This window comes from Chelonoidis abingdonii, chromosome 4 (assembly GCF_003597395.2).
Source record: "Chelonoidis abingdonii isolate Lonesome George chromosome 4, CheloAbing_2.0, whole genome shotgun sequence".
NCBI lineage: Eukaryota > Metazoa > Chordata > Testudines > Testudinidae > Chelonoidis > Chelonoidis abingdonii.
The window spans coordinates 54,394,251-54,421,052 of NC_133772.1; the positions used below are offsets into that span (position 1 = coordinate 54,394,251).

The 26,802-nt window shown below is 42.7% G+C and overlaps 1 protein-coding gene across 2 annotated transcripts in view; it reads right to left on the reverse strand.

Moving 5' to 3' along the window:
* The window catches only part of GALNT18 (polypeptide N-acetylgalactosaminyltransferase 18), a 509,102-nt gene extending 490,903 nt beyond the window's left edge, over positions 1–18,199 (reverse strand). The window contains exon 1 of one of the 2 annotated variants that reach the window (XM_075065179.1): positions 17,548–18,199. In XM_075065179.1, the coding sequence (XP_074921280.1) occupies positions 17,548–17,782 (235 nt within the window). In that variant the 5' untranslated portion in view covers positions 17,783–18,199. The remainder of the gene's footprint in view (positions 1–17,547) is intronic. The other variant, XM_075065178.1, reaches the window with a different exon arrangement.
* Between the last annotated feature and the right edge of the window lie 8,603 nt (positions 18,200–26,802).

Genomic DNA, 26,802 nt, shown 5'->3' on the forward strand with positions numbered 1-26,802 from the left:
CTCGAGGCTAAATCGAAGTCCTGGTTTACGTGGTGATAAGAGTATGACAGCTCCATGTGCATGAACTGGCTGAGCGCCAGGCCAATGGATTCTGAGCATTTGTTCCGCTGATGGCAAGTGCTGGGTGGTTGGGGGGGATACCAGGGAGCTGATTCATGCCTGCCTGTGTAACTCTATACATGCCATTTCTTCTTTCTCCCCTCCTCACCACACTACGGCTGTGCCAACTACTCAGCACTGGAGCTATACTAACCTTATGGGGTCCCAATGAGGGAAAGAGATGGGAAGAAGCCTTCTGATCCTCACTCAGCTGATATAAATTTACACCACCTAATAGAGGAGCCCTATGTTATGCTGGAGGTTTTAATCCTTTTTCATTCCTATAGGGCTGTCCCATAAGGGGAAAATCTTAAAACAAGCCAAAAAGTTGTATTGGTCCTTCATATAGCAAGCACTTCTTAATTGTATATCGATCAGCAGTACCTGTCGACTTCATACCAGAAGGGCCTGATTCTCATATATACTAAGACCCTTTACATCACTCTCGTAGCATAAAAGGGCCTTAAAGTGGGTTTAACTATGTAGTAACTGCAATGTAACTGAGAATTTAGGCCTGGGTGTTTAATGTTCTTCTAAAACTGGACAGTCAAAATGATATTCACATTGGTCAGAGACTGTTATGGATGTCTAGAATTACCTTCTATTAACCCAGGGTGCACCACTCACTGCTACTATCTCACTCACTGCAGCTACTCTACCCCCTAGACAGCTAAACAACTTTATACACACTATATGGCATGTTAGCAGACAGAACCAGATGCACAACTAATGCTAAATGCACAAGCTCTAATGCATCTCCTTTTTCAGGTGCCAATCCTGCAAACTCTTACATTAGCACTCCTTAGTTGTGTAAATATTCTCACTGATTTCAGTGTAATGATTCTCATAAGTAAGTACTACTCATGTGTACAAAGGCGAATAGCATCAGGTCTTACATCAGAGAAATACTCTCCCAGATCAAGAGAGTTTTATGCATACTGACTTCATTAGTTAATACAGCCTCAGAGGACAGAGATGCTTCATAGACTCACTTAAATCCACACCGCTAGGATCTTGATGAATGTGTGTTTCAGTGCTGGCTGCCATACAAAGAGCACTCTGGCCGAATGTCTGACCAACTGTCAATTCCTGTGTAACTAATACAAATGGTCAATATCTGGAAAAGTGTGGCAGAGTTTGCAATGAAACTCCTACAACGTGTCCTCTGTTACCTGCCTGTTTTTCCCTTAGTCATTCTTTTCTAGGTGTCAGAGGCAATACTGCTATTTTACACATTACTGAGAGTCCCCGGTTCCAGCTTTTGCAGGAATGAGTCAGAGGCTTTTGTTCCCCTCTTCATCTTTGAATGCAAACAGGAACAATCTTTGGAATATATTTAGACTCAAATTTGGGATTTTTTTAAATGTTAATTGCTAGAAATGTTGCCAATCTGTTTTTAGCAGATGGTTTGTGATTTAATGACTCTGGGTGAGGCAGAAAAGCTTTAATCAATACAATGAAGAAAAATTTTGAGAAATCATATGTAATTTTGCAAAAATCAAAAGCATTTCCTATGTATTGTCAAGCAGACAAAAACATACTGACATGTTGTTATTGCAAGAAGCTGGCAAATTGTTTGATACATTAACTTTCCTTTTATGTCTTTTTCAGGCATCATGGTAACGAGCAAGATTTTTGCTCTTTCACGGGTTTGACAATTCTCGTCCCCGAACAGTACCTTCTTTAACTATGACAACAGGGCCAGAGCTGGATGATAAACACTTTACTATTAAGACAGGTACCACAAAAAGCTTTATATCTCAGCTTAATTCTCAGAATCAAACATGGAAAATGTGACCTTCCCACTCCCTGATCTTCTGTGTTTCTTACTTTCACCACAGCCACTCACTCTGAATCAGGTTTCCACATGTTGCAGATGAAAGCAGGCAGGAACCACTCTAGCCTTCAGCTAGTTACTCAATCATTACAGATGGCATTAACAATTCTCCCAGCTGTCTGAAGACCTGATTCTATGACAGTCTAGGCAATTTATTATGATCTGCATTCCCAGGCTATAAGCTTCTTTTCTTGTTGCTATCATTGTGGGCTACCATATAAATATGCTCCAAAACTCTTTGAATCAGTGCCTGCTTAGATGTTGTTGTTAACAGATCTTCATGCAATTTGAAAGCCAAAGTGTAGCAGTTTGATTGCAACAGACAAACTAACATTTGATCTACATAAATGCAATCCGATGGCTCTTCTTTTGCCCTTCCATACCAGCCTGCCTGGGGCCAACATAGAAACCGTTTATTGAAGAGAGTTCACATGCACCCCCTAAATGGCCATTACACCCACCTTCCCCTATCCACCCCCAGTACAGCTCTTATGTGGCACTGGAAGGGCCTTGTGAGGAAAGGTGTGTATGTAAGGGCTTGTCAACACACAAAAAAGTCACACCACTTTACCTATCCTGTTATGGTGAGAGCACTACAACCTTCCTAGTGTGGATGAAGTTATAGTGGTATAGTATAAAAGTGCTTTTTGCCAGTACAGGGGGTCTCCGGTATACGTCACCCTCATATCCATTGTTTCGCATATCTGTCACTCATCAATAGGGGAACATGTTCCGATTCACATCAGTCCCAATCCACATATCCATTGTTTGCAATATCGTACTGTCAGTTTCAAACGATGGATATGCATAAGAACACATTCCCCTATTGATGAGGAACGCATATTCGATAGATATGGGTAGCCACAGGTGGGCTGTGGCCCACCCACTTAACATCCAGGCCCACCCTGCTCCAGTCCCGGCTTTGCTCCCACCCCTGCACTTACCCCACACCGCCCACCCAGTGCTCCACCTGGGAAACGGGGTTGAGACACAGGGACTTCCAAGTTCCCAGCCTATTCCCCAGCAGGAGCGCCAGGCAAAGCAGGGCAAGACCCTGTGCCCACTCCCCAGCTGGAGCTCTGAGCAGAACAGGACAAGCCTCTGTGCCCCAACCCAGCTCCCTGGCTGGAGCGCCCGGTGGAGCAGGGCAAGCCCCGAGTGCTAGGTAGGGGGGCGGAGCAGGTGGGGCGATGGAAGTGCACATTTTTCGAGAAGCCCGTAGCCAGAGCGTCTATCTCCCCCTCTCTCCCCATCCCCAAGGCTGCCAGGAGGGGGGGAGAAACCTCCAGATCACTCCTACCCCTCCGCCCCCATCATTGCGCATCCACCCGAGGCCCACCCAAGTGTCCCCTCCTGCCTACAACACTGCTGTACCAGTAGGTCCCCAGGATAATTTGTTTTGGTATCCGTGGCTCTTTTCAAGAATACAACCCCAATGTATACCGGGGACCCGCTGTATAGCTATTCCTGTAGGGGAAGTGGTATACAGATGTTTATTCCACTGTAACTGCACCCATGTAACGGGTGGTACCAGCATAATTATACCACTTTAAATTAAAAAAAAAAAAAAAAAAAAAAAAACACATACTTACTGCTTCTAAAATATACTGCATTTGTCAAGCTTCAGACACACATCTTGGCTAGTTGAAAAAAAAAAAAAAAAAAAAAAAAGAACACATACCCCCTAACCAAAATAGCTACACTAGCATAAAAACTAGGTATAGACCAGGCCTCTGCCTTAACTTACACCTTCTGATACCATTATGCTAACGGTTTTTCCTGCTCAACCCCTTTCAGAGCCCATCTTCCTTAGATTCAGCTAGACTCCCACACACCCGTTAGAACTTACATCACTTCACACACTACCTGTGAGGTTGGCCCTTTGCATTTAACAGTTTCGAACTTCTTTCTAAAATTACCTAGATTCCAGTCCAGGAAAAAATAGTATTTTTTTAAACATAAGCTTTAAAACACTCTGTTTTACTCTATTACCTCTCCATTTACTGACCTCATAATGCTTTACTGCTGACATCATGTTGAAAAGTCACAAATGACATTAATGATATTGGCTGTTCCACGACCAGAAGGAGCTGGGAAAATGACAGGATGATAGCAGCTGGAGAGGACAGAGTGGGAGACAGCTTTGGTGCAAATACACATATCTGTTTAATAATTTCTGACTGTACACACACTGAATATTTATGATTTCATGAGAGGCTATACACATGTTTCAAATTAGATAGTCTGTTTTGATATCCTTCCTGCTCTGTTCTTTAAAAGATGTGTAAACTAGATCAGCTGGGTTTGAGTCTTGCATGCTTGATAGATGAGGCAGAAGATGTTATTCTAATTAATGCAAGTAAATATTTTCTTAAATCCATTAAAAGCATAAAGCTGCTTTTGAAAGCACCAGCAAAAGAAAGGCTTCCAGAATGAAAATCAGAGGCCGTTTATTGCCTCTTTTCATTCCTTAGCGGTGATAAGAATAGTTTCATATTCATTAAAAGGACGTAAAATATTCATGTAGCATATTATTTTCGTGGAGCCTTCCGCTTCTTTCTATTTCTCCCCCACCCACTCCCCCAGCGTTTTACCCATAGTTGCTTTAGTGGTCACATTTTCAAATCAGAAACACCACATGAATTACAGTATAATAACAGGTTTAGCTATCCATACCTCACACGAACAGCTGAAAGTATGACTGTTAGCATAAGAAATGTTGTTTTTTCTCTGTGTGATCTTATGAAGCCCAGACAGTAAAATTACAAGATTTCCTGCAAAAAAGCAGGTAGAACAAAGGGAATGTGGTGGCTATATTGTGCTCTCATCTGTGAGACCTGTTAATTCTGAGTACAGATCATCCTGAAAAGGGTAGTTCTTGGAACCTGAATTTTACAGTCATGTCACTCTATAACATATGGTTACTGACTCACTGAGGCTGCGGTGCTGGAGGAGCTTATTTGACACCATTTTTCATGTAGGGTGTGCCAAGCATTCTCTCAAAGCCTATGGCAAGTCATAACTCGGTGCAGGGATCAAAGGCTTCAAAAGAATGTGAATCCACCATGAAGCTGGACTCAGGTAATGCATGCTTTAGTCTGATAATTCATAAAGCAGGTCTCTAGCTGGAATGTGATTACAGTATAGTAGAATGGTACTGTAGCTCTGCTCTCAGAACAAAAACTACACTAATCTTTCTACAATGATTGTTAATTAATCAGTGATCATGATGCTATAGAAAATAATTGCAAAGCCTGCCCATCTCGCTTCTCCTTTCTTTCCTTTTGTAATCACCAGCAACAGCTTTTGTAAGAGGAAAATCCAAGGGATGCGACCACATGCAGAAAATGTTTTGGGGGGTTGTTTGGTGGGTGGGTGGGGATGGCCAGGCGTGTAACTGCACTAAGGGTACAGATGCATTTAGGGTGAAATATAAACAAATGGCCAAAAATAAAAAAAAAAAAAAGTGAGGCCCTTCTCCCACCCAACATCTTGTCCTGCTTATTCCCCCAGTGGCTGTACCTCTGGAACCTACAGGTAAAAAACTTTTCTCACACACTTGCAGAAGGTTTTATTTCAAAGAGACAGGCAGCGTGGTCCAGTGGCGAGGACACTGCAGACATATAAATTAACTGTATCAGCTCAGGAAAGGGACCTCGGTGTCACTGCAGACAGCTCAGTGAAGACTTCTGCTCAGTGCACTGCACTAGTCCAAAAGCAAACAAGATGTGGGATTTGTACACTCCATAACAGCAGCACCCTACCATGAGTCAGGAAAGGGTTAATGGGCTGCTAGGGACCCAACCACCCCGTCCCTCAACTCCTGAAAAGAGGTATCCAGCTTTAAGAAAGGAGAGCTCAGCTCAGCTGGTACCTGATGGAGAGGAAAAGAAGATATTCAATCCTCACTACAGGCAAGGGGCCTTGCAGGTCTGCTCCCAGCCAGCAATCTGTGGCGGGATCTGGGGAGTGCTGCCAGGGGCTAGAAGTAATTGGACTCAGAAAGGCCCCCGGGAGCGAGCAGAACTCCTGCTGGAATAGAGAGATTGCCCCAGAGTGGGGGCCTCACATAGGGGAAGAGACTTGAAGAGACTATGACCAAGCCCAGGCTGATGGTTGGCCCTCTACACCTCCTCGAAGAAATGAAGAGCCTGCCGAGGATTCCACTCTGTGTGTGTGTGTGTATATGTGTGTGTGAAATAATTTACATTTCTTTGTATTTATTTTCAACTTTGGGCACTCGAGAAGGGATGGTATTTTGTGACCTAATCAGAGGGCTAAGTCTGCTCACCCCAGAAGGCATTGGAGGCTAGGTGGAATGGTACACAAACAGGAGGGAAACAGTCAGCCACTGCTGCATCATGCCATGCCATAATCCTACACTACTCAAGGAGCTGACTAAGGAGGTATCTGTGCTGTTAGTGATTATCTTCAAAAACTCATGGAAGATGGGACAGATTCCAGAGGACTCTGTGGACTCTACTGTGGGCTGATAAGCCCTCAGCTGGAGTACTGTATCCAGTATTGTATGCAGTATCCACTACATTTCAGGAAAGATGTGGACAAACTGGAGAAAGTCAAAGAGGAGACAAACAAAAAATGATTAAACGTCTAGAAAACATGACCCATAAAAAAAGATTTAAAAATTGGGTTTCTTTAGTCAGGAGAAGAGAAGCCTGAGAGGGGAACATGATAACAGTTTTCAAATACAATAAAAGGTTGTTACAAGGAGGAGGGAGAAAAATTGTACTCGTTGACCCATAGGACAAGACGCAATGGGCTTAAATTGCAGCAAGGGTGGAGTAGGTTGGACATGAAGAAAAACTTCCTAACTGTCAGGGTAGTTAAGCACTGGACCAAATTGCCCAGGGACATTGTAGAATCTCCATCAGAGGAAGTTGTTAGACAAACACCTGTCGAGAATATACTAGTTATTACATTGTCCTGCCTTGAGTGCAGGGGACTGGACTAGATGACCTCTCGAGGTCTCTTCCAATCCTACACGTCAATGATTCTATACGGGGATGCACAGGAAGGCATGAGAGCACATAAGGAATGAAAGAGAATAATATGAAAAAATATTATACTAACCACTGAGACAATGTTCGTCAACATGATCAGCATTTTCTTGTACTCTCCATCTGTTGTCTCTTGTCTCATAATTAGATTGTAAGACCCTGGAGCAGGGTCTGTCTTTTTGTTCTGTGTTTGTACAGAACCTAACATGATGGGGTCCTGGTCTACAACTAGGGCTCTTATGTGCTAAAGAAACACGAGTTATAATCATATAGAAATAAATGATTCAATCTCATCTAGACTAGTGTTCAGTTCTGGTCACCCCATCCCAGAAAGTATATTGCACAATTAGAGGGGGTCAGAGAAGGGCTATAAGGATGACCAGGGGCCTGGAAAAGTTCAAATATGCAGAAACTGATATTATTTATCTAAGAAAAGAGATTAAGAAGAGGGGACATGACACAAGTATATAAAATAATGAATGGTCTAGAAAAGGTAGAATGGATGCTTCTGTTCTCCCTGCTTCATAACAAAGACACAGTGAATAAAATTAAAAGGTAGCAAATTCAAAATGAAAGGAAGTAATTTTTCACACAATGCAAAATTAGACAGCGAACCTCAATGCCACAGGATGTCACAAAGGAATCAGACATTTAAATGGCTAGCAAGCATATCCAGAGTTGTTGTTAATGATTACCATTTTGAAGGGATAACAAACCTCATGCTTCAGGGTTTAAGCCAGTCTCCAAGTACTAAAGATCAGGATGCAATCTAATGTGGGGGGCAGATTATCCCACATCTACCTACTGCAGAGTTCTTACACCCTCCTCTGAAGCATATGGGATGAAAAGCTTCAAAGGAAGATGAATCCACCAGAGAACTGGGTCCAGGTAATTCACTGCATTCTATCCACTAATATATTGCCATTCATTGGTGCTGGCCACTGTCAGAGACAGTATACTGGACTAGGTGGACCACAGCTCTTATCTACTCGCACAATTACTATATTCCTTAGCTCTGCCACTGACCTCTGTGTCTCTGTTTCCCCTCCAGCCCTCTGTCTCTTGTGTCTGTTTTGACTATAAGTCCTATGGGGCAGGCCTGTCTCTTGCTATGTACGCGCTCGTGCTCCATACCCTTCATTTCCTCACCCTCGGATCCCGCCCCGACACAAAGTGGCAGGACCTCCTGCCACCTCTGGAGGGTGAGGAGCCCCGGTGGGCCAGCCTATACTCCACCCTGGTCCCGAGGCCCGCCGGGGATATCAGTTGGCGGCTCCTGCATCGGGCCGTGAGCACGGGCGTGTATCTGGCGTGGTTTACCCCTATCCCGGACACCTGCCCCTTCTGCGGCATGAGGGAGACCCTGGCGCACGTTTACTTAGAGTGCACCAGGTTGCAGCCCCTATACCGGCTCCTCACTAATCTCCTGTTGCGTTTTTGGCTGCACTTTTCCCCTCACCTCCTTCTCTAGGCACTCCCTATCCGTGGCCCCACGAAGTCCCGGGACCTCCTGGTCAACCTCCTCCTTGCCCTGGCTAAACAAGCCATCTACACGACCAGGGAGAGGAGGTTGGCCGATGGAGACTCCGGTGACTGTGCGACTTGTTTCCGGTCCATGGTCCGTTCATGTATCCGGGCGGAGTTCCTCTGGGCGGCGTCCACTGGCTCCCTTGACGCCTTCGAGGAGCAGTGGGCGCTGTCCGGGGTTCTCTGCTCGGTGTCCCCATCAGGTTCCCTTCTTATGACCCTCTGACCACACTCCCGTCCCTGTTCTTTTATTAGTTGTCCCCCGTAACCAGTGACCTTCTGTGGTCCTGTGGGTCCTCCCCTTAGGCTGGGGGAGGATCCTTTAACAGTGGGCGGGCTTTGCCCGCCCACTTCCCGGAAACCCAATAGATACTGGGAGCACTCTGTCCGCTTGGGCTGCCCTGCTGGCTGGAGTGCTTTCCCCCACTTCTCTGGCTGCCCTGCTGGCTGGAGCTCCTTCTCCCTTCCTGGGCTGCTGCTGGCTGGAGTGCACCCCTCCTTGGACTGCTACCGCTGCTGCTTGCTGCCACTGCTGCTGAGAGAGGGGTGGGGGGGCCTGCTGGCCAGCCCCCACTCCTCCACCTCCGGAGGGAGAAGCCAGGACCCCACCACCACCACCGCTGTTACCACCTGTGAGGGGTCCTTCCTGCCTGGTCACCAGGGTTGCTGCTGCTATTGGAGCTGTGTTTGCCTGGGGAGCTGCTGGGGCCTGGAGGAGGGAGAAAAAAAAATATATGTATTTGTACAGTGTCCACAAAAATGGGGGCCTGATCTCATTTGGGGCCTGCAGCTGCCACTGTAAATCAAATAATAAACAACAAAAACAAAGTTGCAGTAGAGAAAGGGGAAGAGCAGGGAACCACCCCTGTTCTGGGAAGATACCTTTTTATTTTGATTTAAAAGGGATGCTCCCAAATGGCAAAGTGGAGCGCCTATCTCCCTATCGAAACTAGTGTTTTTCCCGATTTCACTCATCTTCAAACTTTAACCAGAGGTGGTGCTGGAGAACTGCAATGGCCACAATCAGGTTCTAGCTTGGCCTCAGAAAACCCAAAATATGACAAAAAAGCATCTCAGCGCACTAATTGTTACAGAATGCCAGGTCAAGAGAGGAAATCTACTAGGAAAATGAAAATGAGATGTTATTACGCTACAAATGCCAAGCAGAGCACAGACAAAAATGGCGAACTCCTCCTCAGACAAGTACACCAATGACCTCAGTACAAACCCACTACGTGCTTCATCTAAAGAGCTGAAAGGAGGCTGGATGAGGATTTCGAGACAAGGAGGTGAAAGAGAGACGAATTTTAAGCTAGATAGTTCAAGAGGCAAATGAAGAGGATGGTGACTGGGGTTAGTGCGTTAGAGGATGCAGAAATACACACATAAAACTTCCAGAAAGTTGGTCTTCACTTTAATGATGCTTTGAATAGGTCAAGCCACCAGTGCAGAGATCAACTGGAGATTTTAATGTCTTTAAAAGGCAAATTAAAGAATTAGGTCTGATGTATGGTTCACCTATTAACAACATCTCCAGGGCTTGTATTCCAGAACTGAAGCAAAATCTCTGGCTCTAGCCACACTGCACATAACGTAGGGGTGAATTACCTTTATGCAACCATTCCTCAATCTCTGGGCTAGTTTTAAGGCACAATTTAACACAGCCTCAAGGCTACTCTAAATTGCACCAGCTACTAACAGCAGCTTCCTGGCTAAGCCCTCTTTCTCTCAACCACAGCCACTGCCCCAAAGGCTGGTAAAAAAGCCACTCCACTGGCCCAGTGTCAACCATGATGGGAAAATATTTGGGGAGCCAATTAAGTTGTCTTTGTGACTGCCACACCAGGGTAAGGATCTGGCCCATGATTTTTTATTTATCGTCACGTTTTCTTTAGGTATCCTCTCACTGGCATTCATAAGAACGGCCATATTGGGTCAGACCAAAGGTTTATCTAGACCGGTATCCTGTCTTCCAACAGTGACCAATGCCACATGCTTCAGAGGGAATGACCAAAACAGGGCAATTATCAAGCGATCCTTCCCCTGTCAGCTAGTCCCAATTTCTGATAGCAAGAGGTTTAGACACACCCAGAACATGAGGTTTTACCCCTTACCAACTTGGCTAAAAGCCATTGATGGACCTTGCCTCCATGAATGTATCTAATTCTTATTTGAATCCTGTTATAGTTTTGGCCTTCTCAACACCCCTGGCAATGTGTTCCACAGGCTGATTATGCATTGTATGAAAAAGTACTTTTTTTTTTCTTTTAAACCGGATGCCTATTAACTTCCTTGGGTGACCCCTGGTTCTTGTGTTATATGAAAGGGTAAACAACACTTTACTCACTTCTCCAAAACACTTATAATTTTATAGACATCTATTATATCCTCCCTTGGTCATCACTTTTCTAAGGTGAACAGTCCCAGTCTTTTTAATCTCTCCTGGTATGGAAGCTGCTACATACCCTAGGACTTGCAAGATCTGGGTTCAATTCCCAGCACTACCACTGTGTGGCCTTGGGCCAGAGACCTATGGTAAAATTTTCAAAATTGACTGAGGTACCTTGGGCCAAATTTACAGAGGTATTTAGGTGCCTAAAGATGCAAACACACATCTAGCGAGATTTACAAATCTGAATTAGACACCTAACTACCATGGACTCTCAATAGGAGTGGTGTCTAACCTTTCTAGGCGCTTTGTAAATCTCACTGAGGGTAGGTCAGTCTACACAGCAAGTGACAGCGAGTCTCAGAGCTCAGGCAGACAACCTCAGGCTCATGTTACCAAGCTAAAAATAGCTGTGTAAATGTTACAGCTCTGAAGCCCACTCCATCCCTAGGCTTCAGAGCCCCAGCCCGAGCTGTAACAGCTACGGAGCTATTTTTAGCACAGTAGCACAAGCGCCCCCTGAGCCTTAGTCTGTCGATCGGGGTTCTGAGACTCGCTGGAGTCTCAGGATTTGACCACGTGGCCTGCAAGCAAAAGAATGAGACAAACAGTGCAACTCACCCTAACAGCTATAAGTAAAGTTGTTGAAGGAAAAGCTCACAACAAATTCTTTGTCTATTTCATTTCCCCATCAACAGCCAGCAGTGGCTTTTCCAGCTACTGAAAGGGTGCTCTATACAAATCACACCTTTCCACACACAACTAGCTGGAGTTTTTACCATCAAAACTTTTAGAAAATTCAGTAATTTAAACTAGAAAAAAAGAATTTCTGCTCTGCTAGCATTGTCACTGCAAATTCCTTTCAAGTGAACTGACCTACTTCAACTAAAATAATCACAGAACCAGATTCTGTCAAAAGCAAATCAAATAATAATAATAATATAAAAGGAAATGTTTTATCTGCAGTAATAAGATTGGCTCCAAGATAGTTACGGTACTTTAATAAAGCTAAACAGGAAATGTCCAGTTTGGGTCACTGTGTTCCAGCCACTACAAAAGAAATCCATGGCAGAAGGATCAGCTGGAATAGGAGGTGACAGATAATGTTACAAGCATAAAGAAAGTTTAGATTAATGAAAATAAAGTTGCTTTTATAGGCCTAGTGAATTTTCTTATTCTTAACTCTTCTGCATATTGTCCCTTGAATATATTGGGTTTATAGTGATGTTGGTGAGTACACAGATACTAGTGAGCTGCACTCCTCTAGCTCAAGCCACTTGAATAGGTTTTTTTATACCACCCACTTTTTTACCTCAAAGCATGGGAAATTATGACAGCTGAAGTCACACAAATCTCCACTGACATGCACTACCCAAGAATGAGCAAGGCAATCATAGCCTAAGGGGAAAAAAATAATGAGAAAACTAATGGGACTTATCCTGCAAAGCCTTAATACACCATAGTAGCTCTTCCTCACACAATTAGTCCCTTTGACTTCAATAGGCTACTTTACTTGAATAAATTGAACATATATAGGGCCTTTTGTAACAGAACATGTACTTTTTGTCCCAGATTTATCCTTGATTTGACTTTCAGTGGAATAATTACATTTTATTTAGTGATAAATACAGTTGGTTGCTTTTGTGCTTGAGGGAATGAACTAAGAGGGATTTGATGATGGTGCTGAGTATTATTTCAGATCCTGTGATCCTGGTTTTATGGAATGGTATAGAGGTTTCCATTCAGCTAAAATGTATTGCAAAGGATACATAGCTGCACTAGAGTTTTGGCACAGCACACTTCCTAAAGAAGAAGCTAACTCTCATTTTCTATATATATTTAAAATAAAAAAATAAAAAGGGCAGCGGGGTAGGCACGGAGAATGGAGTAATTTGTTCCAGAAAGCAGGTCAGACACTCACCATATCCACTTTGTCCTCAACATATTTCCATCAGAGTTATGTCTACAACAGTGACTGCTGCTTCACAACATGGCATCTCCAGAAGAGATGAGGCAGTCGGAAACGATATCAGATGCAGCAGCATGCAAGCACCTAGGATTGACCTCCCAGAATCATGTAGGTGGTTGAGTAATTACCGGCTGGTAAATAGATTTTAAACCAGAATCACATTCCACAGATGCCACTGTCCATTTTCTTTTTTAAGTTTCACTGCACATTTCATACCCCCTACATTCAAAGATCTTTTCATTTGACATAGAAATGAAGCCACCTCTGGGACAGAAGTTGGGAAGCTTTGAACAACACAAATTGCCACTGCATAAACAGATCAGGGCAGAAAGTAAAAAAGCACAAGAGTGTTCTGGGTGAGATCTGTGTGACTGTAAGAATAGCTTTCCAAAGGAAACATTAGGCTCTCCATTATCTAAGACATTTAAAAGTAGACTGGAGAAAACACTAAACTGCTTGCTTATTCTTGTTAGTGCTGTTTCTCTTGTCATTGCAGCCCTTCTGATATTTATATTGTAACAATAGATCAGCTCAGATGATTTTCTTAGTTTGCATGAAACTTAGGAGATTCTTTTTTAGTGCCAGAGTAAATGGATGAGGCATTATTAAGATGAGTTATGTGCTGTAAAAGTACTCTTGTATCGAGTTTAATAAAATTAGACTTTTTTTTTTGTTGGTAGTAGTATATTTCTTGTAAACTTGGGAGAATGAACTGTCTTCATGTAAATTGAGACATTTGATTTCAATTGCAAACTCTAGACCGGAACCACTAACATTTCTTGTAATACAGTATTCATTACAATACTCATTAACCTTAGCCCTTTAAAGTATATTGTCCAGTAATACAGCTCAAGGCACAAAAAAATACATTAGCCACATTCATTTCTTAACCATAAAAAAGACTGCATTATGCATAAAAACTATCCATCTGGTCGCTTCCTCATTTTCACATGCACACAAATTTTCTCAAAAAACAATATGCTATTTTGTTTGCAAACTGTAAAGGAAGTGGAAATTACACTTCTTATTGTGGATAGCCTAGTATACAATATATGCCTTCTACTGCAGAAATAATGGCAATAATAATATGTAGCACTTTACATTTTTCAAAATGCTACACAGTCATTAACTACTTAATCCTTATGACCTACTGCTGTAGATGAAGTAGGTGAGTACATCCCATTTTGCAGAGACAGCAGATAGGTGAAGTGACTTGCCCAAGGATAGTCAACAAGTCAGTGGCAGAACTGGGAATAAAGCCCCGGGGTTCATGGCCTGTAGCCTCAAGCTCAAATCCCTACATCATGCTGCTCTCACCAAAGTGCCACACATGCTAAGCCACACATGACCACTCCTCCACCAGGCTGCCCATTATGGGAACAGGAGCAAAAAGGCTTTTACACATCACAGGTGCAGAAATGGCAGTATGCATCTGTACAACTTGCCATGTAGAAGCAGGTGAGCTGTGAGCTTGTTGTGTACCCCAAATTTGCATCATTGCATACAGGGAAAAAAGGCACATGTGGTGTGGGCAGAGTGGATATAACTCAGGGTAGACATCCTTACGCCACCTGCTAGAGTCCAAACAAGACGTGCATAACCACCATTTTGATGACAAGCAGTTGCTCCTCAACACTTGCTGGAGAACTGTAGATACACAGCTGTGTTGGCTGATGGTGAACAAGTTCACAACATGGTAAGTGAATATCTGTCTTTCACATTTGACCCATTCATTCAATTTTTGACCAGTATTTACCTTCTCACAATATTAAATCTAACTCCCCCCTCCCCTTTCTCTCTCTCATGAAACAAAATGTCTCCAGACTAATGATTTGCTAATTATGCTACCTTTATTTCAAAGAGATATTTTTCTTTGAAAGCACCCACCCTCTTGTTTCCAATCTACTTGGTAAAATATTACAAGGCTGCAATTTATATTCCCAAGGAATTCCCAGGCACCATCTAATTAAATCATTCAGTCAGGAAACAAATTAAAATAAAATATCAGGACAACTCGCTTGTGGAAAATATATTTCCATTATCACTTTCCTGGCAACTGAAGACGACCCTAAAGAATGGGATTCTATTGCCCTTGCTAATTTCATGTCTTGTCAACATTTGTGAAAAGAGCTGAGGCACTCAGAACTTCCATAAGAATATTCTCCAATAGAAAAAAGTAGTGAAAAAGCTCAATGGCAAACTACAGATAACTTTAAGAACTCAGTCCACAGCCATTATGGAGGATGATCTGTTCTATATAGCGAAATAAATTCCAAATTTATTATTTGTTGATGCTGATCAAGAGGCTGATCCAAAGCCCAATGAAGTCAATGGGGGAAAAAAGATATATCCCCATCTGTCACAGAACTGAGCAAAAAAGAGATTTATTTTGTATCTTCAGTAGCAGCCACCCTTGTGAACCTAATCGCTATGGTTTGGACTTGAACTCTCATTTAGGGATAGTGATGTTCTATTGATTTGCTAACTGAACAACTGGCTTCATTAAGAAGAGCAATACAAACCTCTACACATTTGATTTTAGCTGTTTTTTGAATAAATGTTAGTATTTATCAAACTGTGGACCTGGTTATTTTTAAAAAAGAAGCAGATTTCAGTTTCTTAAAATGGTATTTAAGGAAATGAAAAACCAAAAATGCTTATGAAAGAAAGTAACATCATTAGATAGATCATATACAATCCCTCTCATCCTCTCCCTTTAAAAAGGTTGTTTTATTGTACCTTTCACTATCACAGACAAAAAACAAGTTACCAAGCTAGCAAGCAGATACAGATCTAAAAGACTAACATTTCCTTTAAAATATTTTGAAGAAAGCTACCTCTACAGATAATTAGGCATTTAGACTAGTATTTTCAAAGAAGTCCAAGGGAGTTAGGCATCCAACTCACATGACATTCAGGTACCTAACTCTCATCCGAGCTTTTGAAAAGCCCTGCCTTAGGATGAAAAGCTACTGTACGGCACTTCATTGCCACTCAGACAAGAATATATTTCTCTTCAAAAATTAATTTTAGGGATCCCGATAAACCGGAGGAACGCATGAAAGTCAGAGCTGGCAGGAACTGGCCTCACTCATCCTTCTCAAAGGCAATTGTGTTTTACTAAATTATCCAGGTTCCAGACAAGGCTGCTGAGAAAAGGAGGCAAGTGCAAACTCAATAGTTTAAAAAAACACTCTCTCTTCAAAAATGTTATAGCACATGTACACCCAGAAGTCAGCATGAAATAGTAGGGCTTGAAAGTATCCCGATCAAACTTGAGAATTCCCTCTAAACATTATGAACTCAAGCACCCATGTGGTTAATCATCTTTCCTAACTATTATGATGCTTGTTTACATTTCCAGCATATAAATCCTGTAGGTCAAAACTACTTGGAAGCAAAGTAGATTTGTGCACCGGTGGTGGAAAAAGCAGCAGAGCTCGTTTACCAGATGATTTGCTCCGTGCATGGGTAGATAGGCAAGACTAAGCAGACTAACGTTGGGCTCTGAAGCCTCAGTGCTGCCGCTACAGAAATACAAGAGGGCTCCTCTCCAGCACCTCGTAAGTGACCTTATTTACCCTCCCTGTCGGATATTTAAACAGATACACAAATCATAATGGGGGGGGGGGATAGCTGTTTGTTCCTACGCGGATAAGGAGAATAATCCGGGAGCCATTACTTGCAGATCACTATAAACAAAGTAATGCAAGATCCCAAGCACTGCCTGGTAATTTACCCATGAAACCATGTCAGAGCCCCCACCCGCCCTGGCCCGGAGATGGAAACAGAGACATCACACGGCTGAACGTCCCGGCTATAATCCCAGCTGGCTCCCGCAGCAGCCGCGCGAGGAAACCTGCGAGCACAGACACATGCGGCCCCGTGACAACGTTCCGTTCAGAGCCCGCGTGGGGGCAGATACACAACAAACAAATAAGCGTTGATCACAGACGGCAAGAAGAGCCTCCCTCCTCCCCGGCCGAAACCTGCAGGCACCCCCCGACCGGCGATCAGGTTTATTGCTGCAACACATACACACACACACAGAGCCTACCCCCTTGGGAGATGTCGCCGCTGGCACAGCAAATGCTAAGGGGCTGCAAAGCTCGCCCATCCCGACACCCATTCTCCTGCCCGCTGCTCGGCTTTGCCACGCCAACCAGAGCACCAGGCTAAGGAAGCCGTGGCAGGAGCCTCTCCCCCGGGCTCCGGGGCAGCCGGCAGCATTGTTAGCAGCTCCATCTCCAGCTCTACGAGCGGAGGGGGCCGGCTTCGTCAACAAACCAGCCCCCGGGAGCCCTTGGCTCACCCAGACTCGTTAGCCCAGCCAGAAATCATCCCCAAGGGGGGGTCGCCACTCAGCAAGCTGCGTAGCCGCGGGCCAAGGCTGCAAAGCGCTGCAACCAGCCACCCCTGATCCCAGCCACGCCGCCGCCTGCTCCAGCTAGCACGCTGCGCTTCCCGGCACTCACCAGGCAGCCGAGAGGAGGCTGCTGGCAACTTCTGCCTGCACAAGAGTCTGAACAAAGCCTCCGATTCTTCTGGGCTGCTGCAGGCATCTCGCCCCCGATGGCAGCCAGAATCTACCACCCGCACAGCACATAAAATGCAATAGGAGGGGATGGGGAAGGCTGCAAAAGAAGAATCCGGAAAGGAGCGGGCTAGGGGTGAGGGTGGGAAAGCAAGAGGGGAGGAAAGGTGGTACCTTGTATGTGCTGCTTGATGACATTTTCCAAGTGATCCAGCCTTTCTATAATCCTTAAAGTGTCCCCTTTGTCTTCCTCTAACTTTTTCTCTGAGATCGGCTCCTGCACTTTCACATAGACACTGGCAATGTAGTTGGTGACCCAGCCCACGTAGAGCAGGCAGATGATGTTAGTCATTCCACTCAAGATCACGCAAGTGGACACTAAAGTTTTGGTTTTCCTGGTGCAAACCATCCTGAGATCCCTCCATATAGCTCCAAAATCCTGTGATCCAGAAAAATAAAATTAAAGCGCGATAAAAAAAATCCTTCCCTCCCCCTTAGCCCAAAACGGAGACCACTCAAGTCAGTAAATTTCCATGCAGGAAGTTTGCTAGTCCACAGAATAAAAATCTATCTCGCCTACCTAGAAGGGGGAGCGGGTTGGGAGGGCTGGTTATTTAGGATCCTGGATTTCAATACATTAAAATAGCGGAAACTTTGCAACAGCAGCAAGTCATCAGTGGTGTCAGTTGCCCGGCTGGCTGTTCTGTTTAGGAATCGGTCGTTCCCATAGGCACGAAGGAAGCGAGTAGTCAAGTGCCCAAGTGTTGCAAACTTTGTTCTCCCCAACGCTGCTTCCCATTGCAATCAGCCACAGCTCCCGAAGCAGAGCTTGCAAAGAGCTTGCAGAAGAGGCGGGCTTTCACGGCTCAGACTGACAGATCTTCCCTCCAATGAAGAGCCGGCTCTGGAGGAGAGTTTGTTAATATCACCCTATGACCAACGAGACCTAGCAGAGGTGGAGTTATATCAGGGGCCCACCTGCTTGTCTCTCTCACATACACAGAGTCATACACAGGGGTGTCTCAGGGGCCCCCGTAGTGCTATAGGCGTTTCGGCGAGAAACAGGCAGTTTCTCCTTCACACCGTCTCCGCGTTTGTTAGTCTATGAGTGCAGGGCTTGGTAGGAGTTTCTTCCTCCCTGAGACAAGATGAGCACGCTAAGTCCCAGCTTGCAACTTAGCAAAACTTTCTGATTTTTCTTAGGAGCGAGCTGCATTTTTTTTTCTGCTCCCATTGTGCCGAGGCCAATAAGCTGTTTGAGACAAAAAACAAGTCTGGGATTCCTGGGCACTCTCAACATATCTGCCCATCTAGAAACTAGTTGATTTGTTTTCTGGGGTAAAGCCAGAGGAATTCCCCTTGTGCCTGTAAACTCTTGGTTCTATGGATCCAGACTGTCAACATTCCACCCTGAGAATATAGTTCCCCTTTTTCTCTTTTTTTTTTTTTTTTTTTTTGTGAGCTCCATTATCATTTGCTAACAGTAGCTTAGATGCTGCACCTGGATTCCTGCTGGCAGACCCCTGCATCCACGCAGAGCACCATTGACTGAAATGGGACTGCACGCAGGCATAAGGAATTCAGGATTGGGACCTATATAAAAATGTCACTGTTTAGCTCAGTCCACAATGTCAAGTTCTTTGTGGGACTTCCCTTCTTTCTTCTCCATCTCAAACCACAAATGGATCACAAACACATAACAGGCCAAATTCAGCAAGCCTAATTCCATTGGTTTCAATGAAGTTACATCAGGAATGAATTTGCCCCATTAGTGTTAAACAAGGACATTTGTACTAAAAAGCTGTCTTTTGCTGGATCATTTTCTTTGATACTCTAGCGAAAAATTAAAGCTTAGTATGACTCAGGTTTGGAATAGCAAGGTAGTTATTAACATGCTAAAAAGATTTCAATACCATTAAGGTTGTCAACCAACAAAAGCAAGAAGTTACAGATGTTCTGCATCATACAGTAATCTCAAATCTGCAGTAAGCAGTATACATAAAATAAATCTGTTATTGTGCTTTATATTCATGCACCACACATCTGAGACCAGGATTATCCAATTTGCGCTTGAAATTGCAGAAAGCACAGTAGGTAACAGTACTCACTAACTAAACTCATGTGAGTCAGCTTTGAACCCTGAAAGATCTGGCTTGGGTCAGTGTGTGTTCCAATTCTGCAACACAGTTGAATGTGGAGGGTTTTGTCTTAACTACTTATTTGCTTTAAGCCGTGAAAATTTTATGGTGCTTATAAAGGTGAGAGGCAGGCAGCCGTGATCTCCACCAAACGTAAGTATCTCTCCTCCTATTAGGTATGCCTAATGCTCAGTAGCAGCTAAGCATACTTATCAGAGACAACAAAGTAACAGTGTGAATAGGTGTTGTGCTAAATTCTGCCAATCCAGCTCAATACTGAAAAGTATTATCCTGGTTGATTCCAAGCTTCTCAAGCACAGCCTGCCTGCTATTTGGGGTAAAACTAGCAAAAATTGCTTCTGTGGTGCTGTGTGGTAAACTAAATCCATCAAAAAGAACTGAAGTACTTGTGGCACCTTAGAGACTAACAAATGTATTTGAGTATAAGCTTTCATGGGCTCCAGCCCACTTCATCAGATGCATAGAATGGAACATATAGTAAATAGATATAGATATAGATATATATATACACACACACACATATATACAGAGAACAGGAAAAGGTGGGAATTGTCCTACAAACTCTAAGAAGCTAATTAATTAAGAGAAAGTCCATCAGTCACTAGAATGTGACCACCAAACTCATTGGGAAATAAAATAGGATTTGAACCCAGGTATCTAGAGGTGAAAACTATAATGAATGGGGGGTTTTGTTTGTTTTTGGTTGAGAAATAAATCTGATCACAGTAATTTATGAAAGTTTGCAAGACAGGCCAACTTACCTAGTCAATACACATTTTCAACCGTTATAAAATGCAGATCATTAACCCAAAGGATTGCTGTGGCTTCTATCATGTAAAACTACTGCACTTTGTGGTCCATGATGTAGATTCTGCCTACCTCAGCATTTTTCTTCATATTGCCCACTATTTCAGCTCCATGTATAGTAACAATTCTGAGAGCATCAGTGCAGATAGGCCACTGAAGTTTTAACCACTGTGTCATCTAGACTTGCTCTGACCTTTGCATGCATGTACGCATGCATGAGCGCACAGACCCGCCCCAACCTGCATTCTATGCATTTTAGGTTAACCCCACAATCTGGCCTCATGACTTCTAAGTTCAAATAACTCAACAAATCAAAGTAAAACTCATCTGAAACCATCCCATGAAGGGGAGGAGTGACATGTATAAAGAAATTATTAAATTAAGGTTCTATTTATAAAGCATTAGTAAATGAGCAATAGACTTTACAAGCATATTACAGATGCGAGTAATATTTGTTATGGATAGTTATGAGCACATAGTGTTATAGGAGGTTATAAACCATGGCTATAAGCAACCTATTGACATGTTGGACTCTATAACAAGTGTTTAACCATTTTAGTAAAACATCCTATAATCATTTATTAACCCTTTGTAATATACTTAGAAATGGAACTTTAGTATAAACTGTGACCAACAAACCTGTGGGAACACTCTCTTGCTACCAAAACTGAACTTCTCCGCTGCAAACAACTATTTCCTGCCCACTCCTGCACTTGTGGAAGTCAGTGTTAAAACTCCCAGTAACTTTGATAGTACAGAAGTGGGTCATAAATGTGCTCCTCATTGTAATGCACAAAGATGTTCAGAAAAACCACCTGCATTCATGTCTATGGTAATATTTTGGTGGTGTTTTTTTTTTTAAAAAGTCTCTTGCCCAATGCACCTTTTTGTTGTTGTTGACATGATATGATATAAAGCCACAGGTTTCAAAGTGTATAATATTTTGCAGTTGGTAGTAATTATTACCATTATTCTTTATTTATAGTACAGTAGCACCAAGTTCAGGACTCCATTTTGGATAGCACAGAATAAACCACGTAGTAAGGCCTGGTCTACACTAAACATTTAGATTGATGCTGCTATGCCGACCTAAACTCTGGTGTAGATGCAGCTAGACTAGTGGAAGAATGCTTCTGTCAACCTAGTTACTGTTGCTTGGGGAAGCAGAGTTCCTGCAGCAATGGAAAAACCCCTTCTGTCACTGTAAATTGCATCTACAGGCGTTACAGTGCAACTGCTGTAGTGCTGCTGTTGCCCTTGAAGTGTAGACAAGCCCTAAATCCTTGCCCCACAGAGTTTACCACCTATATGGAGAAAACTAAAAAGGGTTGGAGAGGTGGAAGAAAGGAAATATTATCATCCTCATTTCACAGATAGGGGAGAGAGGCACAGAGAGATTAAGTGATAAGATAAAAGTGGGGAAGTTTAAAAAGCACTGTAGTGGTTTACAAGCACAAGTCTATTGACTTTCAATGGGATTTGTGTGCCTAGGTCATGTAGGTGCTTGTGAAAATCCCATCCTGTGATTAAATTAAGTGAAGAGGCAGCATGACCTGTAAACTAGGACTCAAGAGACTTGGTTTCTATTTCCAGCTCTGCCACTGACCTGCTGTGTGAACCTTGGGCAAGTCTCTTCATCTTTCTGTGCCTCTATTTTATTTCTCTTGTCATAAGAACTTTGTGGCAGGGACTTTCTCTTACTATGTATTTGTATAATGGGCACCGATATGAATTGAGGGTCTCTAGGTGTTTTTGTTATATTAATAATAAGACACACGCCTCCTTACTGCTGAAATATGCTTTCATGTCCTAGCAAATATATCCACCACTTATGTAGCATTTTCTCTCTGAAAGTATTCTGAACATAAGAACGGCGTGGTGGGTCAGACCAAAGGTCCATGTAGCCCAGTATTCTGTCTTCTGACAGTGGCCAGTGCCAGGTGGATCAGAAGGAGTGAACAGAACAGGTAATCATCAAATGATACATCCCCTGTCCCCTCTCTCCAGCTTCTGGCAAAACCAACGGTAGGGACACCATCCCAGCCCATCATGGCTAATAGCCATTGATGGACCTATCCTTCATTAATTTATCTAGTTCTTTTTTGAACCCTGTCGTATTCTTGGCCTTCACAACATCCTCTGGCAAGGAGTTCCACAGGTTGACTGTGTGTTGGAAAGGAAAGAAAGTCCATTAACATCTTACATCACCAGAAATTCAAGACTGAAGTGATGGTGAAGGGTGTAAACAGAGGACAGGATTTGAGAAATGTTTCCAACAGCCGTTTTTTTGTTTTGTTTTGTTTTTTTAAATGGTGCACTTTGATGAATGATAAAACTTATTAGTGGCAATTCAGACCTTCAAGAAACCAGTACTGAAAAGTGTGTTGGTCAATGACATCTCCACCCTTTCTGAAAAAAATGTGATTGTTTCTATCTGACTAGGTTTCAGTGGAAAACTTAATAACTATCACTTTATCATCATTACGTCTATTCCATTCAGGATCTTAGATAGAATCCCATCAATTTTACAAAGCTTTCAACTTTATCAACTTTGAATAGATTTTTCCCCCCAACTTTTCCCTCCAGAACCACCATCAGTCCCTTTGTTTTGAGAAGATGACACAAATTTCCAAAGGCACTCAGTAAGAAACACTGTATTTTATATTCTGGAGAGATAGGACCACACTGAGATAGAAAATGAGTGAGAAAAGCTATAGAGTGAGACACTATCTTCCATTTATCATAGCCTAAACTCAGTGAAATGGGATTACGAGACACTCCCTGAATAACTGAAGATTTTGATATTGTGATGTCCTGGCTTGTATAAACATGTACCAATTGTTGGCTACTTCCTGGAATGTGACATACCTGTTCTTGGTTGTATCAGTTCCTCCCAATGGCTGCTTTTTCAAGTGCCCTGTTTCTCCTCCTTCCTTTCTTGTTCCTCTTCCTTCTGTCATCTGACCCCCAACTTCAAAATAATTATTTTAAAAGATATGTTTCTATTAGATGCCATTGCTCAGCTGAATAGTCAAAACTGAAATTAGGGCTTCCTGTCAGTAGATAAATACTGTCCAGATCAGGGTAAACTGGAGGTTACAGAAACTCAGTAGAGGACCAACACAGTAAAACTGGATCTTACAGCTCCATGCTGGGATTTTCAAAGGAGTCAAAGAGAATTAGGCATCTAAATCCCATAAACATTCAATGGATTTGGGTGCTTAGTGCTCATAGGATCCATTGAAAATCTCAGCCTGAGAGTTTAAAAAACAGAAGGTACCAAACTTTCACTGACAATCAGGACCATGCATGGAACTTCACGAAGTGTAGCTAGTATAAAACTGGAGGACAGCAAGCCAAACTGGAACACCTTTGCCTCCTAGATGCCATTTTCGATCTTGAAATGCACTTAAACCAATTTTTAAAAAAACATACTACACACAAAGGAAAGGGAGCTGAGCTATCAGGGACTGGCTTTAAAATTTATAATGGAATCTTATCTGCAAAAGTAGTGTGCAACAAACACGGGTACATGCGTGTATGGCTTTCTCTCAGTCACTGCCAGATCAAGCCTTCATAAGGCATTAGACACCTTTTATATAGTTGCTATAAATTTTGTGGTAGTATTTTATCATTCCATATGCTATCTTCCATCTCTGAGTGTTTGCCAGTCTTATGCATCTATTTCAAGACTATTTTTAGCTTGCCCATATGTCCTTCCAGAAACTTGTTCGTCTCAAATCTTTTGATCCTTCAAATGATCTCTTCTGTGCTGTGTTACTTGTTGCTTATAAGTACAGACCTAGTTTCTATTTTCAGGCTGCAGTATATTCTGCACTGTGCACCTGCACATGGGTGAGCAGTTACTCTTACAACTAGTCCAATTGAAGTTAATCTTGAGGGAATAGCTACTCCTCAGTGTGAGTAAAGGTTTCAGATCTGGTTCTTTGTAAGCAACACAACTGTCATTATTCAAAGGACATGTTAATAGTCTTTGTTTCAGTCTCTTTTTGTAATCAGAACAGCCCGTAGTGATTCCAGGTGCCTCCATTTTTGGGTACCCAACCTGCGATGCCTTCAATGGGCCTGATTTTCAGAAGGCACCTGCCCTCTAAGTCAGAGACCTTCTTAAAAAGATCTCAAGTTGAGAAGCCAAAATCTGAGGCACTCAAAAATAGTTACTTTTGAACAGGGCCTGCTCCAGCTTTTTTGCCGCCCTAAGTGGCAAAAAGAAAAAGGAAAGCCCAATCAAGTTGCCACTGAAGTATCACCAAAGAGAAAGACAGGGAATGAAGTACCCACTGCTGAAGCAGACCAATTGAGCTGCTGCTGAAATGCCGACAATGATGACCCGGAATGCTGCCCCAACAACGAACGGACTGCCACCCCTTTCTATTGGCCACCCCAGGCACCTGCTTCCTTCGCTGGTTCCTGGAGCCGGTCCTGCTTTTGAAAATCTTGGCTCACTCTTTTAACACATTTTTCCATGCAATTTTCTCTACCTATTGATCTTAAGAAGAATGTTTCTTTGTATCTTACGGTGTCTTTATGGTTTCCTTCCTCTCTGTCTAGGTTCTTAAGGAGTGCTCCTGACTATGCAACCTTAATGCCTCACAAATTATAAAGTGTTCATGTAAAGATCTCTTTATCTGTCTTGGCCTCGCTTTCTGTTCCTTCCTGCCATCCTGGACTTAGGATGTTTAGACTTCACTGACTCATGTTGTGTATTTTATATTGTTGGTATAATTGCAGGAGGATTATGCTGAGTAAATGAGTTTTGTATTTTGCTCTCTAGGTGCTGAGATTCATAGTCATTCCACTGTCTTCCCGGTGTGAGTTCCAGGATCATAGGGCAGTTACTGAGCAAGTTCTGTTTCCTCCAGGCACAGCTTTCAGTCTGGAGGTTGACAGCTCCACGGTCATCAATAGCACCATCACAATGTATAATTATACTGAACTGTGGAGTTTACATTGTTTGGGTTGCTGATGAGAGCTTTCTAAAATATTACATTATTGCACCAGATACGTTGACCATCATTTAAATAAACAAAGCAGTAATTTAAATGAAAAACAAACAAGAAAATATACAACAATCAGTTCAGATTAAAAATCAACTGATGAAAAAGATCATTTTTGTTATTGTTAGACGTGGTCAAACCCTAAAGTCTGTCTCCGGTAAATGAAAACTTAACTGATTGATGCCATTTATAAACAAAATTGCCTCCAGGATGAGGAAAAGTATAATTAGTAAGTTTTATTCCATCTTGATTTTAAAACAACCCTCATATACATAGGTATGAAGAAGAAATGGCAATTCCACCTTCCAGCATCTGAGAAGCCAAAGGCTAGTCTGGCATAGAAAGCTTTGTTCTGCCAACACTTCCAGCAAAGCAAGCAAGAAACTCTGTATTTTGATAAGAAAATAAAAGAGAGAAGGGAAGGTATCAAAGAGAGGTAGTTGTAGTCCCAAAGAGAAGTAATGGGAGCCAACAAGCTGTTTGAACAGCAACTATAGTAAAGAAAAAATAAAGGACTGGATTGAGGTTGTTGGAATTTCCTCCGAGACCTCTTCCCACTCGGCTTCCCCGATACTCAGACTCCAGATTTTGTCACCAAGGTATCTTTATTTGGCACACAGCAAATCTACACTGAGTTGATCAGACTCAAATGTAGGGGGTGGATGCAGGGTATATCACCCATCCAAAGTTACACCACAGATCCTCTTCCTTTATATACATTTACTTATCACATTTCTTGGGATCAGCTTTGTCACTTTGGAGGAATCAATCACTGTACAGCATGTTTTGTCCATATACAATTAACTCTTTACCTGATCTTTACATGGCTTCTCTTGTCCATTGTTACCTTGTTCTTTATAAATGGTTCCCTGGGTTTTCCTCCTCTTATCTTAGTTCAGACATTCTGTCTCATAGCTTATTGCCCAATTTACCTATCTTAGTTAGCACAGACAGTCTGTTTTCAGCCTGCTTATCTATTTACCTCCCTAATCCTGTCTCTCAAGAAATGAGGTATTCCCTTATGTCCAAGTACTCAGGTCACGCTGGGGCTACAGAGGTGAAGGATGAGTCTTTTATTCAGTACATAACAGAAAAGTGCCAATGTAGCCAAAGTCTTTGCTTTCTGCTGATTTCAGAATTAAATCAGAATATATAATGAGACAAAGGACCTCTGACAAAACACTATTCACTTTTGGGCATCTAGCAAATGACAGGACCCTAAAATGACAAGATTAAAGATCATACTTTCAGTTTCAACGGTTTCTCAGTTAAATAGACTATCAATTAGTACAGACCTTAGTCAGAAATTTTATATACATTTTCCTGACGTATACCAATCATAGTCCCTAAATGGCTCATTTAATACAACAGAGTTCCCATTCCATGCCAATCCAGTCAAAACTGGATTTAACCTCATCAACATTTTCCCTTTAAGTGGGCAGAGG